At 44.8% G+C, this 15,394-nt stretch overlaps 1 protein-coding gene across 17 annotated transcripts in view; it reads right to left on the reverse strand.

Moving 5' to 3' along the window:
- Nucleotides 1–2,194: 2,194 nt before the first annotated feature.
- JADE2 (jade family PHD finger 2) overlaps nucleotides 2,195–15,394 on the reverse strand; it is a 207,156-nt gene continuing 193,956 nt past the window's right edge. For 10 of the 17 annotated variants that reach the window (XM_056811112.1, XM_056811111.1, XM_056811109.1 and 7 more), the window contains 2 exons: nucleotides 14,789–14,917; nucleotides 2,195–7,687 (listed from right to left, as the gene is read on the reverse strand). In XM_056811112.1, the coding sequence (XP_056667090.1) occupies nucleotides 6,813–7,687; nucleotides 14,789–14,917 (1,004 nt within the window). In that variant the 3' untranslated portion in view covers nucleotides 2,195–6,812. The remainder of the gene's footprint in view (nucleotides 7,688–14,788; nucleotides 14,918–15,394) is intronic. The other 7 variants (XM_056811117.1, XM_056811116.1, XM_056811119.1 and 4 more) reach the window with 1 other exon arrangement.

Below are 15,394 nucleotides of genomic sequence, written 5' to 3' on the forward strand. Positions count from 1 at the left end.
TCCTGTTCTCAGAACCCACATTTTCCCAGGAGAAACAAAGTCGAGGGTCTCTTCTTGAAGGTCTTTATCTAACAGGCTGGAAAAACGTGGAGGAATATAGACAAAGGGTGAAGAGTGGGGCCCAAGTTTGGCCCCTGTCAGGCAGTTACGATAGTTTTTCTTCCATTTCTGAGTCTTTGCCTAATATTACAGCTAGGCAACTAGGTGGCATAGTGGGTAGAATGTTGGACCAGAGTTAGGAAGACTTGATTTTAAATCTTGCCCTTGGATATTTACTAACCTGTGACCTTGGGTAAATCACTTTAATTTCTCTATACCTCAGTTTCCTCATTTGCAGAATGAGGGGGTTGGACTTGAGTTCAAAGGTTCCCTCTAGATCTAAATCTACAATCATATGACCTCCTCATCATATACCACACAGTTATTAACACTTCCTTACGTGGTCTAGATTGCCTTTTTTTATGGCATGTGAATGATTTTTGTGTTCCCTATATGTTCTGAGGGTAAGAATTATGGCTTTCTTTTATTCAAGTGGTAAGACAGTGGTAGGAATAAAGTGGGGCTCAGTACTTTTATTTTAATTATTTATAGAAAGCAAAAGAGGCCACTGAGGGTGTCCCATCTTTGAGGCAACCTCACTATTTCCTACTCGACAACCTGACCATTAGGCCACTCAGTTAAGATAATCAGAAATATCAGACAATTCTAGTCCTGCCACTCATTGGTCTATTTTCTCAATTGAGAAAATGAAGGGGGGAGGGGGACAGCAGGGTGGCTCAGTGGATTGAGGACCAGGCCTAGAGATGGGAGGTCATGGGTTCAAATTTGACCTCAGATACGTTCTAGCTGTGTGACCCTGGGCAAGTCACTTAACCCCCATTGCCTAGCCCTTACCGCTCTTCTGTCTTGGAATCAATACCAATCAATTCCAAGACAGAAGATAAGGGTTTAAGAAAAAATGAAGGAAGGTGGGTTAGATGAGCTCCAGTGTCCTTTTTAGTTATGATATTCCATGACTTTAATATAATATATAGGAAATGAGAGGTGGACCCTCTTTCCTTTCACATACCATAACTGCCATCTCATCATAGTAGAACCAAATACAGTCTCCAATATTCAGCTTAGTTCAAAATTGGCATTTTCCTTTGCTCCGGTTCCAGAACCCTATGCTGGCAGTAAATGGTTTTGTTTCATGTTTTCATCTCATGGGATTCATTGCATTTTCACTTTTCTTCTTTCCTCGGGACATGGGTCTCCTCAGCTGCCCCTTTGTTTCAGACCCAGGTGATCTCGGTGCTACTTGATTGGCCGGGTGGACAAAGGTCAGCTTGTCTAATCACACTTGCCCACCCGAGGGAATTCTCTGTCCATACCTTTCCCAGGGTTCTAGCATTTGTTCCTGTTAGAAGCTAGAACACAGGAGAGCTGGGCTCTTTGCCAAAGATACTCCCCAGCAGCACCTCCCCCAGTTCCGCAGAGACCACCTGAGGTGCCCCCACCTTGAGGCCTGAGGGTGGGGCAGGACCTTAAGGCTCACTGGAGGACACTCTTGATGCGTTCATGAATTACCCCCCCCCCCCAATCTCCATCTGCAAGTTTACCCGGTCCTGAGACTTTGGCCCAGACAGGTCCTGCTTCCCAACAGAGCTTGCAAGTGGGAAATATATTTTGAGTCTTACAAATTTATGTAAAAAAGACAGTGACAACAGCATCAGACAAGAACAGGCATCGCTGGCTGTCCTGCCTTTATGAAACCTAATCTTTGTAATAGGGATAAGCTCTCTAGGGCAGGTATGGTAGAAAGAGCCCAGATTTAGGCACTGGATCTCAGTTCTGATCCTGTGATCTCAAGCAAGTTAGAACAACTCTCAATAGGATTATGAGGGATTCATAGGACTAGGTTTAGAAGAGAACTACGAGGCTACCGAATCTAACTCTCATTTGAAAAATTACTGATGAGGAAACTGAGGTACAGGGAGGTTAAGTGACACACTCAAGGTCATGGTGTAAATTTGACTTCACACCTTCCTGATTCCAAGTCCGGGGCTATGAGGACCCTTCCAGCCAGTCATCAGAGGATGACGCTCTTCTCTGGCTGGTCTTGCCTGGGAGCAGTTTCTCTCTTTTCTTGCATGGAGGTGCAGCGGTTCCCTTTGAAGCCTACTGACCACATACACACTACCAGATGCTGATGTACACAGAAAACATTGCTTTATTGACTGCATTTGCCAACACACTGAGGAATGCGAAGGTTTTCCATAAGCTATGGGCCGTGGTCCCCATGTGTATTTAAAGCATACACGGAATTTGAACATGATGGCGATGCTGGTAGACAGCGCTATCACAAGGCAACACAAACAGCATGCATTACATGGCCACACAGAACGAATTGGGTACATTCTATTGCTTTAAGGATCGCCTAACATGGAAAATGTACAAAAAGGAGAAATAGGTCTTTGCATTAATGAAAAATACATTTTTTCTCTACAAAGGAATCTTTCTAATACAAGAAAATAAATATTGCAACATAAGCCAAAAATAATTTAAAATTGCTCTTTTCAATATATTTTCAATATTTCTCTTTTATATTAACAAATGGCACATCACTTTCTTTGAAACAAAGAAAACAGAAGGCTCTCCTCCTGTGACATTCATATCATTTCCCATCACTGATGTGGAGCGGAATTTCTTTATGTGTTAAATGGAATAAAGTTGGTGGGAATTTCCTTAAAGAACAACCAAAGGTGACACTGTTCTGGTGACAGAACACAAGCTCCTGGGGCTTCCCAGCTAAGGCCAAGGCCGATTTGCTGAGCAGGTCCTGAGGGCACTCCCCAGAACCCTGACTCACTGGTTCCCCAGATCCAACCCTTGGTAGCAGCTCAGTTAGGACCAAATGGCTCATTCTTCCTTGTGCTAGAAGGGATGGGGGAATCCAAATCACTGCCAGAATTCCTTCTCACAGTTGCAAACTGCCCCCCTAGACAGACAGATACCCAGCCATCCATTCTGTAGAACCCTAGTCTAGGCCACACTAAAAGCTTGAAAGAAACTCATTATGGCAGAAGTGGGGTGGGAGGGGGCCTCAGAAGCTTAATTTTCACACAAAGTGAAGCGAACATTCCCCTGGCCCCTCCGACTCACCAGGTCTTCACACACATGTAAAACCCACCTTTGCCACCTCTCCTCACTCTTCCCTCTTGAATCCTGGTGTGGCTTCTTAAAGGATACAAAGTCCTTTATAGTGCAAACATTAACTCTTGCAGTTCATACAGTATCTGAAAGTCAAAGCTCATTTAATAAAATAAACCATTCAAACCTTTCTTTTTTAGTTCATCCCAAAATACATTTATAGTACAAAAAATACTTTCACGTTTTCCTCCCTTGGGAGGGATATAGAGGAGAATGTGGGGAGGAGGTACCAGTCTTAAGTCTCTGGAGTGTTAGAAAGGAGCAGCTTCCCTGGGGGAGGGGGGGGGATGGGAAAGATGGGGGAAAAGGGGAAGGAGGGACAGTAGGAGTACCAGCATCCCACCCTGGCTAATGTGAATCACTGAAGGGAAGGGCCTGTAATAAATCCATTTCAGTTTCTGGTAGGGACTCTAAGAGCATGGGAACTACAAACTTGTGAGTGATGGGGTATTGGGGCCTTTTGGTTAAAATTCAGGTAGAACCACTTGCCCCTTTTCCCCTAGTACCCTCAATGCCATTCCTGGATTCAGCTTAGGTATGAGAGGAGATCTCTTTTGGTGAGAATCCCCTTATCACGATGAAAAGAAGACCAAGAGAAAACAATGTTCAGCAGAATAGCAGTCATAAGAGAGAGCCAGAGAAATTGAGCCCCCTTTCTCAGGGTCAAGAAACCAGCTCTGGGCTAGAAATAGAAACCGAGGGAGATTCCAGAGGACTTATATCCCCCTCTTCTCATTTGTGTTACTCAATTGCCTAAATGTTTTCTCTCATCTGATAACCTCATTAAATTAAACAAGGCAAAACAGCTCAGATTGGATTCTTAGAACAAGGCCTCATCCCGGTTGCTCTTCCTTTTTCCTCCTATGTGAGTTTGACTGGGGAAAGGTAGTTCCAAATGGCCCAGGCCATTTGGAGCGTGAGCAAACCACTGGGTGTGTCTCTAGTACCTTAGGGAGGGAGATCTTGCCACCGCTTTAAGGCGTGGTACCAATCCGATGATTTGGCCTCTACCTCCTCCCCACCTCTCAATACTCCTCTGTCCATCGAGTTGTTGGGTTGACAATAGCCGAGACTTCCAGCTCCTCTTAGGAGAGAAATGTGACCCCAGCCCCTGAGCAGGGAAGCATCCTCTAGCTCCCCAGAGCACATATACAATATCTTACAAGATCTAGGACATACCCATCCCCTCTCCCACAAAACCCCAAGCTGCCTAGCAGCTAATTTTGGTTGTTCTTTAAGTCTGTCCCTTTTGAGTGTCCGGTATGGATCAGGCAAGAGATGAGGCTGCAGGCCAATGAAGCTGTCTACAGGGATTTGTGTGAGACGGTTTGCTAACCATAGCTGAACTGAAGTACACGGAAGCAAGGTCCATTAAAAGGCAGCAGATTGATTATTGTTTTGACTCTTTATACTAGAATACTGTACTAATGCCTACCAAGCCTGTTGAAGATAAAACTAAATCTTAGTACTGTGTTTAACATTATCAGAACACACTGAACCTTCTGAATCCATTAATTCTCTCTCCTAGATTCCACAGAAGTTGGAGACTGATTTGCACACCAAAATTTTTCATCGTTGACTTTTTGTTTTGGCTTTAAAGACCCATATGAAATTTACTGAAAGGCCACCAAATGTGCACTCAATGCACACCTGGCAGCAGGTTTGTTGCGAGAGTCAGGATTTAACCATGTTTCCAATCGATCATCACTCTCCTGGTTTGTGGGTGAACCACGCGATTGGTAACCAGGACTTTTCCTTGATGGTCTCATTGTCAGTTTCTCCCCAACCTGTGAGTCTGAGAAAGTTCTGAATGGACACTATGCCAAGCATCAGAAATCAAAACACCAGGGTCTGTACCATTCCAGTGGCAAAAAAAAGGAAAAAAAAGGAAAGGAAAGGAAACGGAAAAAGCATCCTCTGCAGAAAGCTTGGATTCTGATGCCTTGGTTACATGCTATGAACATATTTCTAACTCCTTTGTTGCCAAATAGCTCCATTTCTTTAAAAAAAAATCCAAGTGACCAATTTCTGGGTCCAGGCTGTGCTGCTGTGTTATTGTCAAAAGATTCTTTGGCATCCACAAAATTATTCAACTGATTCATTTGACATTTGCAAGGTTCTTGTTTGAAAAGTTCTGGTTTTGCCAGTAGAAGAAGTGTCCCAGGTGTAATTCTTAAAAATAAAAACTTAAAAAAAAAGTTTCACTGAATTTTGTTGTTGTTTTTGTTCCCTGAGCTGTCAATCACCCTGGGGTCACTCCAACCAAATACATTAGCGCAAATCAACTGTGACCTTGGAAGCCAGAACTGAAAGGATGGGGTGGGTTAAGTGCAAACACAGAAACTCGCCTGACTCATAGGTATCATCATGGGTTTTTAAAAAACTTTTAAGGCTTAGAAGGGGCATTTCTATGCATGAAAATCTTGTAGGTTTTTAGAATACTGACTTCAATGAATCAACCCTCCCCTTTCTATTTCCCCAAGGAGTTCACAGGCTTGTAGGTAGGAGTGTTTTTCCAAAAGAAACTGAAGGAAGAAACTCGTAGTCTTAGTAAGATTGAAAACTGCTAAAAGGCCAACGATCTGATTTGCTTTCCAACGTGCAGGATAGGGACTACAAGGAGGCTTTAGCTGTCACCTGTTCCAGGAAGGAGACTTTGCTTTTACAGTCAACACATTCAAGTTTTAAATGTTTATTCTTTTCCTGTTTTGCAAAGTGAATGCCTCGACCTTTTCCCCTAGCCCCTTCCCTGGTCCCATTTGGCTAATGGATTCACCTGAGTAAATGTCTCTTGAAGTCAAGGGCTGGGAGCCCTGCCTGTGGGATATTTTTCCCCCTCGGGTCAATTCCTATGGCCACTCAGGCACAGTGCTCTGGGAGGAAAGGGGTGGCTGGCCAAAGGGCTGGCCCTCAGCCTTCGGATGGAAGCAGACTGAACTGGAAAAGGTGAGAGGAACAAACTGACAAGGCTTCTGTTAAAGGAGTGTTCTCCCCCACCCTTAAGTGCTTTCTTCAAATAAGCTCTTTGTGCTTTAGAAAAGTTAGTTCTAGATTAGGTTTCGCTTATTCTACTTCCTTGGGTGTTGGGGGGCGTTGCCTTGTTGTGGAGAGGGGTTCAGCTATACCCCTGGAACCTGACTCCTGACCCAGCCTTAGGACTGGATACTGAACCCTGGGCAAAGCAGGAAATGAGTTTACTTGTCTTTGCCTTGAAATAATGCCCATAAGACTGTCATCCCTGCAGAAACAATGGGTACTGGCAATTTCAGACCTCGTTATTGATGCCTTGGGTGACCCCAGTTGGGGCCAGAACCCCCAGTCCCTGAATGCCCATGTTTGGCATTTTGCTTCATCGGGATATGCAAGTTAAATTATCAAAAGGGACAATTCTTGTCACCCAGGCCATGGGAGTGGAAGTTTATGTCCTATGTCCAGCATACAGAGGAGAGAAAGACAACGGTGCTCAATTTTAAACTATATATATAAAACAAATGAAAACTCCCACCCCACCCCCAAGAATGGAACCCCTTTGTATCATGATACCAGGCAGAAATCGAAAATGGCAGTTGTAACTGGGTTTAGGCCTCTTAAGAACTGTCACAGTTGGTTATCTGGTTGAGTTAGGATGCCAAAACGCTCATTCTGACTACCTCCTCGTTTCCTGAATCCTTCTGGCTTAGCTGAACCCTGCCACTCCCTGGCTCTGAATCAGAGTCGCTCATTTCTGCATCAGAGAAGTAGCCATCGGTCTCATTGTCAAAGTGCAAGGTGACCTTTGGCCTCTCCCCGACCGGAGGTCTGTTCATTGCCTCGGGCTTTGGATTCAGCAGCTTCCTAGTCTCTTTGCCCTCCTTTGGCAATCTGAACCTCACTACTGTTTTTGGACTCCCCAATGAGCCAGGCACTTGAATCGGGGTGTTAGTCTCAAGCGGAGTTGTGTCTACAGTCTCCTTGTCATCCTTGTTGGGGGAGCTCCTCGAGCCCGCCAGGACGGTGGAGTCATGGGCTTTGGGGCTGGGAGAGTGCTGAGAAGATCCCCTTTTTGGAGTCTTCCGGACCTCCCCACTGGCTCCTTTGCGATCTGCAGGTATCCTGGTTGCCCCACGAGGGGCTTTGCCATTCCCCAAGTCGTGGTTTGGGGTATGGTCTGGTGGGGTGGTTTGCTGGCCAGAGTCCTCCGGGTGGTCTGAGAGCAGGGAACCAAGGCTGTCCCGGGGGTTCTTCTTTTTATTTGATGGCCTGGCTTTGCCCTGGGCCTTCTTGGTGGCGTCGCTGTGTTTGAAGGGAGACTTTAGGGAATGGTCCATCATGATGCTCAGGAGGGTCTCTTCATCCTGGAGCAGCTCCTCAGAGAGGAGCTCAGACGTGTTGTCCTCGTGGTGCCCGTTGTTCAGGGACCACTCGCTCATGGCCATGTTCTCTGTAGTGATCTGCACCGACTGTGCCAACCAGCTGTTGAAGAAGGTTCCATCGATGGGGAAAGAGGTGGACAAACCTACAGGAGTGGAAAGAGAAGAGGCAGGTAAGACTTAGGGGAGGGTAAGTGTTGGGGAGCACAAAGTAGACAAGACTTGTCATCTTTGATGTGACTGGACCCCCCTTTTTTCCCTCTAAGAAAACCTCTCTTTTTGGTGCTCATCAACTGGAAAATTGTTGTACAAGTTAGGCCAGATGACTCACTCCACTGATTGAGATCACCTTCATACCAGCGGCTCCCTACCTTCCCCCCTCCTATAGTCCACCCCACGCTTTTCTTGCCTCCTTTTGTAGGTTTCTCTCTTTTTAGATTGTAAGCTCCTTGCAGGGACTGCCTTTTTATTCATTTCAACCCCCATGCTCACTCAGTATAGTGCCTGGCATATAATACGCACTTAATAAATATTCACTGGGTTGGAATGTGAATAATGATGTAAGAAATGAGGAAGGAGATGGTTTCAGAGAACCTGAGAAGGCTGGTATGAACTGATACAGAGTGACATGAACCAGGAGGACAACTTAATAACAATAAAGACAAACAACGTTGATTGGGAATGCCAATCAACACTAATGATCAATTATGGTTTCTGAGGACTTAGGATGTTACCTATGTCCAGACAGAGAGATAATGGACTCAGAGTACAGACTGAGACACACATATGTGTATACACATATACACACAAACACATATAAACAGATAGGATCTTACTTTTCTTTCTCAGTTGGAAAGGAAGAAAAAATGGGATTTTCTTTGAGTGAAAAAGTAAAATACATTAATAATAATAAAAAAAATCCTTTCAAGGCATAATTTGTGGCCTACCACCTTCTAGTCTGTCTATCCCAGACCATGTCCACATCCCTCTCTAACACTTCTCATTGGTACCAAGGAGGCAGCAATGCATGGAAAGCCTTGGAATTCAGAAACTTGGTTTGAATCCTGGCACCAACAATTACTAAACTTTTTAATTTTAGGTTAATCACTAAACTCTTTTAAGTTTCAGTTTCCTTACCTGCGAAATGGCAACAATAAGAGGACTTCTGATGTTCACAACAATAAGTACACCCTCAGGAGAGGATAGATAGAGAAGGAGTTCACCCAAACCTGACACATTGTCGTTTCTGATTTTTAAGTCATTGTTTTTGTCACCTAAATCCCAATCTCTGTTGTTTCTATGCTGTTCAAGGACCAGAACTATAGGAATGATTGAATCATCTAAATTGAGTATCCAGTGACAATTCCCAGGTGCCAGTCTCTAGGGACAGTTCTACCCTATTACCTAAGCAACTCCTATGTCTGTTGTGAGCAAAGTTCACTGTAAACATTTGAGAGTCTTAGAAAGGGGATGCATTATTCTACTTTGCTCTGCTCAGACACCTTTTAGTATATCTCTGTAGTATTTCTTGGGCTAGATTATTAACTGCCTATGGTCTGGGATGGAGTCTTTTACATACAAACATAAACATGCATGCATGCATTTGCTAATGTAATGTTTAAAAATGGTAAACCATTTTCAAAGAGAGGTACATTTATTTTGTGAGAAGATCTAGAATTTCTCTTCCTGCCCCATATATAGATTTCTGTTCAGCCTGAGTCTTTTTCTTCTATTCTGGCTTACATAAGAAGGCGTTTTAACTATTTAACTATTTAACAGCAGAAGAATTCTGGTGCTCACTGCCTGAAAGCATTCTCACAGAACCATACCCCTAGAACAACTCCCAAATACTCCAAGTCTCAGAGGGCACAGCTCATCTGTAAGGAATGAGTAGAAATCCTTTCTCCCATAATTGGTGTCTGCTTAAGACACCAGCACTAAAAAGAAGTTCTCTTTGCCTGTGATGGACATAAGCATTCTAAGGTATGCTTTATAGTGTTAAAAGATGCAGCTCAGGTACCAGCTGCCACAGTCACTGCTGAGCTGACCTTGTTCCGCTGTCTTGAGATTATTCCAGGAAGAAAAAAATGGAACAATTTAAATGCAATTTCTTTTTAGCATCCTCACAAATGCATGGTTCACTCAGAATGACAACACAGACAAGTCCTGTCTCTCCAGGCAGTTAGGGGCATGGGGAGTCTGGGTTAATTGAATCGACTGACATTGTGCATTCTGGAAATTCTACAAGAAAAGATATTATTATTTCCTTTTGTCTTTGTATTCCCAGCATCTAGCACGATCTCTGGTACACAATCAGTGCTTAATAAATGTGTGTGGGTACGGGGACACACATACACACTGCCCCTCCTCTTAGAATGTAATCTCTTTGAAGGCAGAAGCTATTTGACTCTTGTCTTTGTATCCTCAGCACTGAGCAAACAGTAGGTGCTTAGGTGCCTCTTCTACTCTTGTGGCACTTGTGCCTTTTCTGTGCCCCCCCCCCCCAGGACATCTTCACTAAGAATATGAAAGAGATTATCTAGTCAAACCCATTCATTTTACAGATAGGGAAACTGAGGCCTTTAGGAAGAGTTAACAAAATCCTAGAGTTTATAAGGGACCTCTGAGGTCATCTACTTCGAGCTATACCAGATTGAGAACTCCCGTCTCACTTTCCCAACAAAAGGTTAGGCTAAACACCTAGAGTGAATGAGAGCCCCGTATCTCTTGAAACAACTCATATCCCCTTTGAATAGCACTAACATTTAGCAAGTTTTGCCTTGCCCCAGTCTTTGCTCTTTCGACCCATTGCTGCTAGTTTTGCCTGCTCACATTCCTCCTAACCACCCTGAGAGGGCAGGGCAGCTTGGGTTTGACTCCACGGCACTGCATTTGGAGGGCACAACTTTGAGGAAGTGGTAGAATTAGTGGGGGAATAGATTCATGCTTGAAGTAATGTATAAGTAGAACATGTCTGATCCCTGTTCCACATGACAGCCCTTTGGATACCTGAAGAGAGCAATCACATCCCTCTTAAGGCATCTCTTCTCCGTGCTAAATACCTTCAGTTCTTTCAACTGAATTCTCCCACAGCATATGCTTGGGATCCCTTCAGCACTCAGGTCCTCTTCTCTGGGAAAGCCACTAGTGGATCAATATCCTTAAAATGGAGTATTGTCAATGGAACGCAATGCTCAATGTGTGGCCCAGTTGGAGGATAATGAGACTCGTCATCACCCTCATTCTGGACATGATGCCTCTCCTGATGCGGCCTAAGACATCACCCACTTCTCTGGCTAACATCCCAAGCTGCTAACTCTTGAGTGTGCAATTCACAACCTATGCTAACCCTTTTCACATAATTTGCCCTGGAGCCATGCAGCCCTACGTTTTGTCTAGGCAAAAATGATCTGTTGGCCCCAAGTCTAAGACAGCACACTTAAACTTAACCAGTTTCATCTTATTAGGACCTGGTCTAACTTCCTAGCAAATTGAGGGAGATCTTTCTGGATCCTGTTTCCACCATCCCACAGACTAAAAATTTGATAAATGTGTTATTTGTGTCTTTATCAAAGCCAGAGAGAAATGCTAAGCATAAGCAGCTCAGGGCCAGGAGAATGAAATTCAAACTCAGGTCTTCTGAATCTAATCATACCCACTGTTCTTTTCACCAGATCACAAGCATAAGAGAAATAATATAATTTTATTTCTCTTTCCTTCATTTATAGATAGGAAAATGAAGAATAAAAGATGGCTTAGTGGAAAGGGTTTTGGAATCAGGGAGAAACCTAGGTTTGAATTCTGGCTTAAATAATTTCCTAGTTCTGTAACAGCGAGTTACTAAACCCTTAATTCTCCAGGCTTCAGTTTTATAATCCATAAAATATACAATGAGCAAAAACTAACATGTAGTAAGTAATACCTATCCCACCTCCCTGAGAGGGTTATTACTTTGTAAAAGCATCATTGAAAGGTGACCTATTATTATTTCTAGTGCCTTAGCAGAGAGCTCTGCATATACGGTTGATTCTTATGTTTACTTATTTAAAAACATTTCTTATGATCCAGGAAATGTCTGATTGAATGAACTCATAACGAAGTAATGATTCTCTAATAGTGGACTTTTAGTCCCGAGTAGGGCAGACACTCCTGGGGTTTGTGGGGCAGGGCTGGCACAATACCCCTCAATCACTTTGTCTATTTAAAGATGATGCCTACCTCTGCCCACAAGGAAATCGGGGAAAGGAAATTTACTCCTTAACTCTTCCTTGAGTAAAGGATTTGCCAAGATGTCATGGCTGAGTCTAGCCCATTTGAAAAAGAAATGAAAATTTGTACTGTGCTGGAGGTTTCAAAGGGCTTTTCGTCCTCTTTCTGTAGATGGTGCTGGCTGTTTCAAGGACACTGCAGGGCAGGAATGAGGCTGTCAGAGAAGCACAGGGTCCCTGGTTATACCACGCAACTGATCCATATCCACCTTGAGGGGAAGACCCTGGCCACAAGATGTTAATAAGCACAAGGTAGAGACTACCCCTTGGTGTGTCTGGCCAAATGTGGAATTCTGCATAAAAAGACATCTATGGATAATGGCAAAGAGAACTGGGTGGTATTACCAGTGAAGCTACTGGTTTGCTGTGTGCCTTTTGGCAAGGACCATCACCTCTCTTGGCCTCAGTTTCCCCATCTGTAAAAAACAGTGAGTTGGCTGACTACAAGATCTTTAAGACCCTTTATATTTCTGCCAGCTATTCTAAATACTCTCCCCATTTTGGCAGTCTCTGTGATTTGTTCTCAGTTCTATGTTATATCGTCCCTGCTGGCAAGGCCTGTAATTCTAAGATTCTAACATTTTGGGGTTTGTATCCTGTGACACCGAATTGCTATTCTCTTGGGGCTGCTGCTAAAGGCCCTGGCTGTCTGTCTGCCTGCTAATGAGTTTGTCCCTTTTCCATCTTGCTAGATATGGCTTTGCCACCGGTACCTGACTGAAGAAGCCAGTGAGACACCTCCACCACCTCCCTTGAGAGTAAACCCACCTGCCCACCCCAGGCCTCGGCTGCTGACCTGACCACAAAGTCCCAACAGGATGGAGCTGGGAGTGGAGGATGCTTTCCTGTTGAGCTTGGCTCTTTCCCCAGGATGCTGGGCCTCTGACTGTAGTCTGGGGAGAAGGGACCGTCTTTGCCATATCCCAGTCCTTCAGCTCAGACCTGGCTTTTCCCTCTTGAGCTCCCTGATGCCCTCTCACCAGTTTCATGGTACACACATGTGACCTGAAGGTGCAAACACGGAAGATGGGGTATTGGCATTCAGAGCCAGGAAAAAATAGGCTTGGTCAAGAGATTGCTAATAGGATGAAGGGCCTACAGTTTAGGGAAGAAAGAGCTAATCTGGGGCTCTACTTTGGCACTGGTCCCTGGCCTGCGTGAAATGGGCTGGTGTCTCTGGCTCTATTCCCAGGAGCTGATTCAGAATGGAGTGACTCAGAAAAAAACAGAAGAGTCTCTCTCACTCCCCTTTATTTAGGATGAATTCATAGGATCCCCCAAGATCCAACTTTGAACTCAGGAGGACCTTGATTCAAGTCCTGACTAATTCACATCGGTTCTGTGACCCTAAGGAAGTCACTTAAACTCTCAGGGCTCTGGGCCATTAAGACTTCAAGACTGCAAGGAGTTCCTTGGAGCACTAGAAGCACAGGTCTAGCCCCCATCCTCCAGATCAGAGTTGGAAAACCAGAAAGATCCGCAGAGGGGAGGCCTAGAGTCACACAGCCAATGAATGGTATGACCAAGGTTCAAGCTCAGGTCCTTGGACTAGAGACTCAGTATTTGTTGTTAAAAGCCTTACCTTCCATCTTAGAATCCAGACTGTATATTGCTAAAGGTAAGGTAAGTGGTAAGGGCGAGGCAATGAGGGTTAAGCAACTTGCTTAGCTAGGAAGTGTCTGTGGCCAGATCTGGACCTAGGACCTCCTCTCTCCAGACCTGGCTCTCAATCCACTGAACCACCCAGCTGCTGCCCAGCATTCTTTTTATTGCAGCTTGCCCCAAGTGGGGGAACCTGACCTGGATGATACCTTATTCAATGCTGTCCTAGAATGAGAAATGGGAAAAAAAGCAAAAAACTCAGGGAGGAGTAACTGAGGCTAATTGGTACCCAAATGCACCAAACTCCCCCTGCCTGAGCCTTGCCGCTATAGAAGCACCTTGCTGCATACAAGTAACCATGAGGATTAGCCTATTGCTAGACTGGCCGGACCCTGGCTGACAAAAGGGACTCCCTGCTTGACCACTCACTGACTGACTGACCTACCTATGCACCAGAAGCTCCTGTGTACCCAATGTCGGCTTAGTCAGCTGTACTTAGGCAAGAAGTACAGGGCTCTCCTTAACATCAGCACTTTAGCAAACTTCTTCTAATCCAAGTATGCAAGGCTAACAAATGGTCCTAATCACAATGTTCTGGGTATCAATAAAGTGGAGGGACAGGAACACGGTCCAGACCTCTGGATTTCCCCAAGGTTTCCTTTCACTTGGCCCCAGGGAATCTGCTCAGCAACAGCACCCAGATATTAAGGCAGAGGCCCAGGATATGTGGGCTCTCGGTTAGTACACCCACACCCCAGCTTGGTGGGGCAGAACACTTGAATCCTTGTTAAGTAAGGAGGCTTGTGATCCTCTGAGTGCTTGTTCCTTCTCGGCATCTCATCCATGATCTCCTCACAGGGCTGCTATCTCTTGGGAACAGCCAGGAGTAGGACAGATGAACAGAGTAAAGACATTCATTTCCTTCTAAATGGGTGACCTTTTGGGGTTGCCGGAACACATATGTATATGTACAGGGGAAGGAAGAGAGGGAGAGGGAGAACTGAGAGAGGGAGAGGGAGAGAGAGAAGGGAGAAAGAGAGAAGGGAGAGGGAGAGAAAGAAGAAGGGAGAAAGTGAGAAGAGATGGGAAAGGGAGGGAGAAAGAGAGAAGGAGAAAAGGGGAGAGAGTGAGGGAGAGGGAGAAGGAGGGAGAGAAGAAGGGAAAGGGAGAGAAAGAATAAGAAGGGAGAAAGAGAGAAGGAGAAGGGAAAGGGAGAGGGAGGGATAGCGAGGGAGAGGGAAAAGGGGGGGGGGGGAGAGAGGGATAGGGAGAGAAGAGTCTATAAGTGTTGGTTTCATCAATCCAGCATCTTCGGTAGCACTGGTATATCTCCCTTGCCTGAAAGTCTGGCTTCTGCAGTGGGTCAAGACCACTTACCAAGCTGCCCCAGGACCAACTCATTGCCTGGCTTCATTTTCTCTTTCTTTTCAGGGCTGGCTTTCCTGCTATCCCTTCCTTTCCACTTGGAGTCATTCTTCTTCCCCTTGCTTCTCTTTCCAGGTTGTTCTGTGTTGGATGAACATAGAGAGAGGGAAATAATTACTCCAGTACAAACTTTCTAGGGGGGAGGGAATGCCCATATCATGCTTCCTATGATTTGGTGTGGGTTGGGGATTCTAAGTTTCTCAAATCATCTGATTATAAAGAGCTCTGCCATAATTCACTCAATAAGATAAAGGTTCCTGAATCAGGATCCTTGTCTCTCAAGTGCCAATTTATAAACCATTTTTTCTTCTTTGTTCTTGCCAGGTATCAGAGGGCTATAGTGTCCACTTTCAGAAAGAGATCTGGCCATGGGACCTGGGGTCGTGGGTTCAGCTGGCATTTGAGAATTCTGTTACCACTAGAAAAATGCCTATGCTATAAGAACCTGGGATAATTGTCCTAGGAGATAGGAGGGGATTGGGGCAACAGGCAACATACTCAAAATTCTTATTAAAATTCTTATTAAATATGCCTACGATGAACCCATAAATCTTCCTC

The sequence above is a fragment of the Monodelphis domestica genome, chromosome 1 (genome assembly GCF_027887165.1).
Source record: "Monodelphis domestica isolate mMonDom1 chromosome 1, mMonDom1.pri, whole genome shotgun sequence".
Classification (NCBI taxonomy): domain Eukaryota; kingdom Metazoa; phylum Chordata; class Mammalia; order Didelphimorphia; family Didelphidae; genus Monodelphis; species Monodelphis domestica.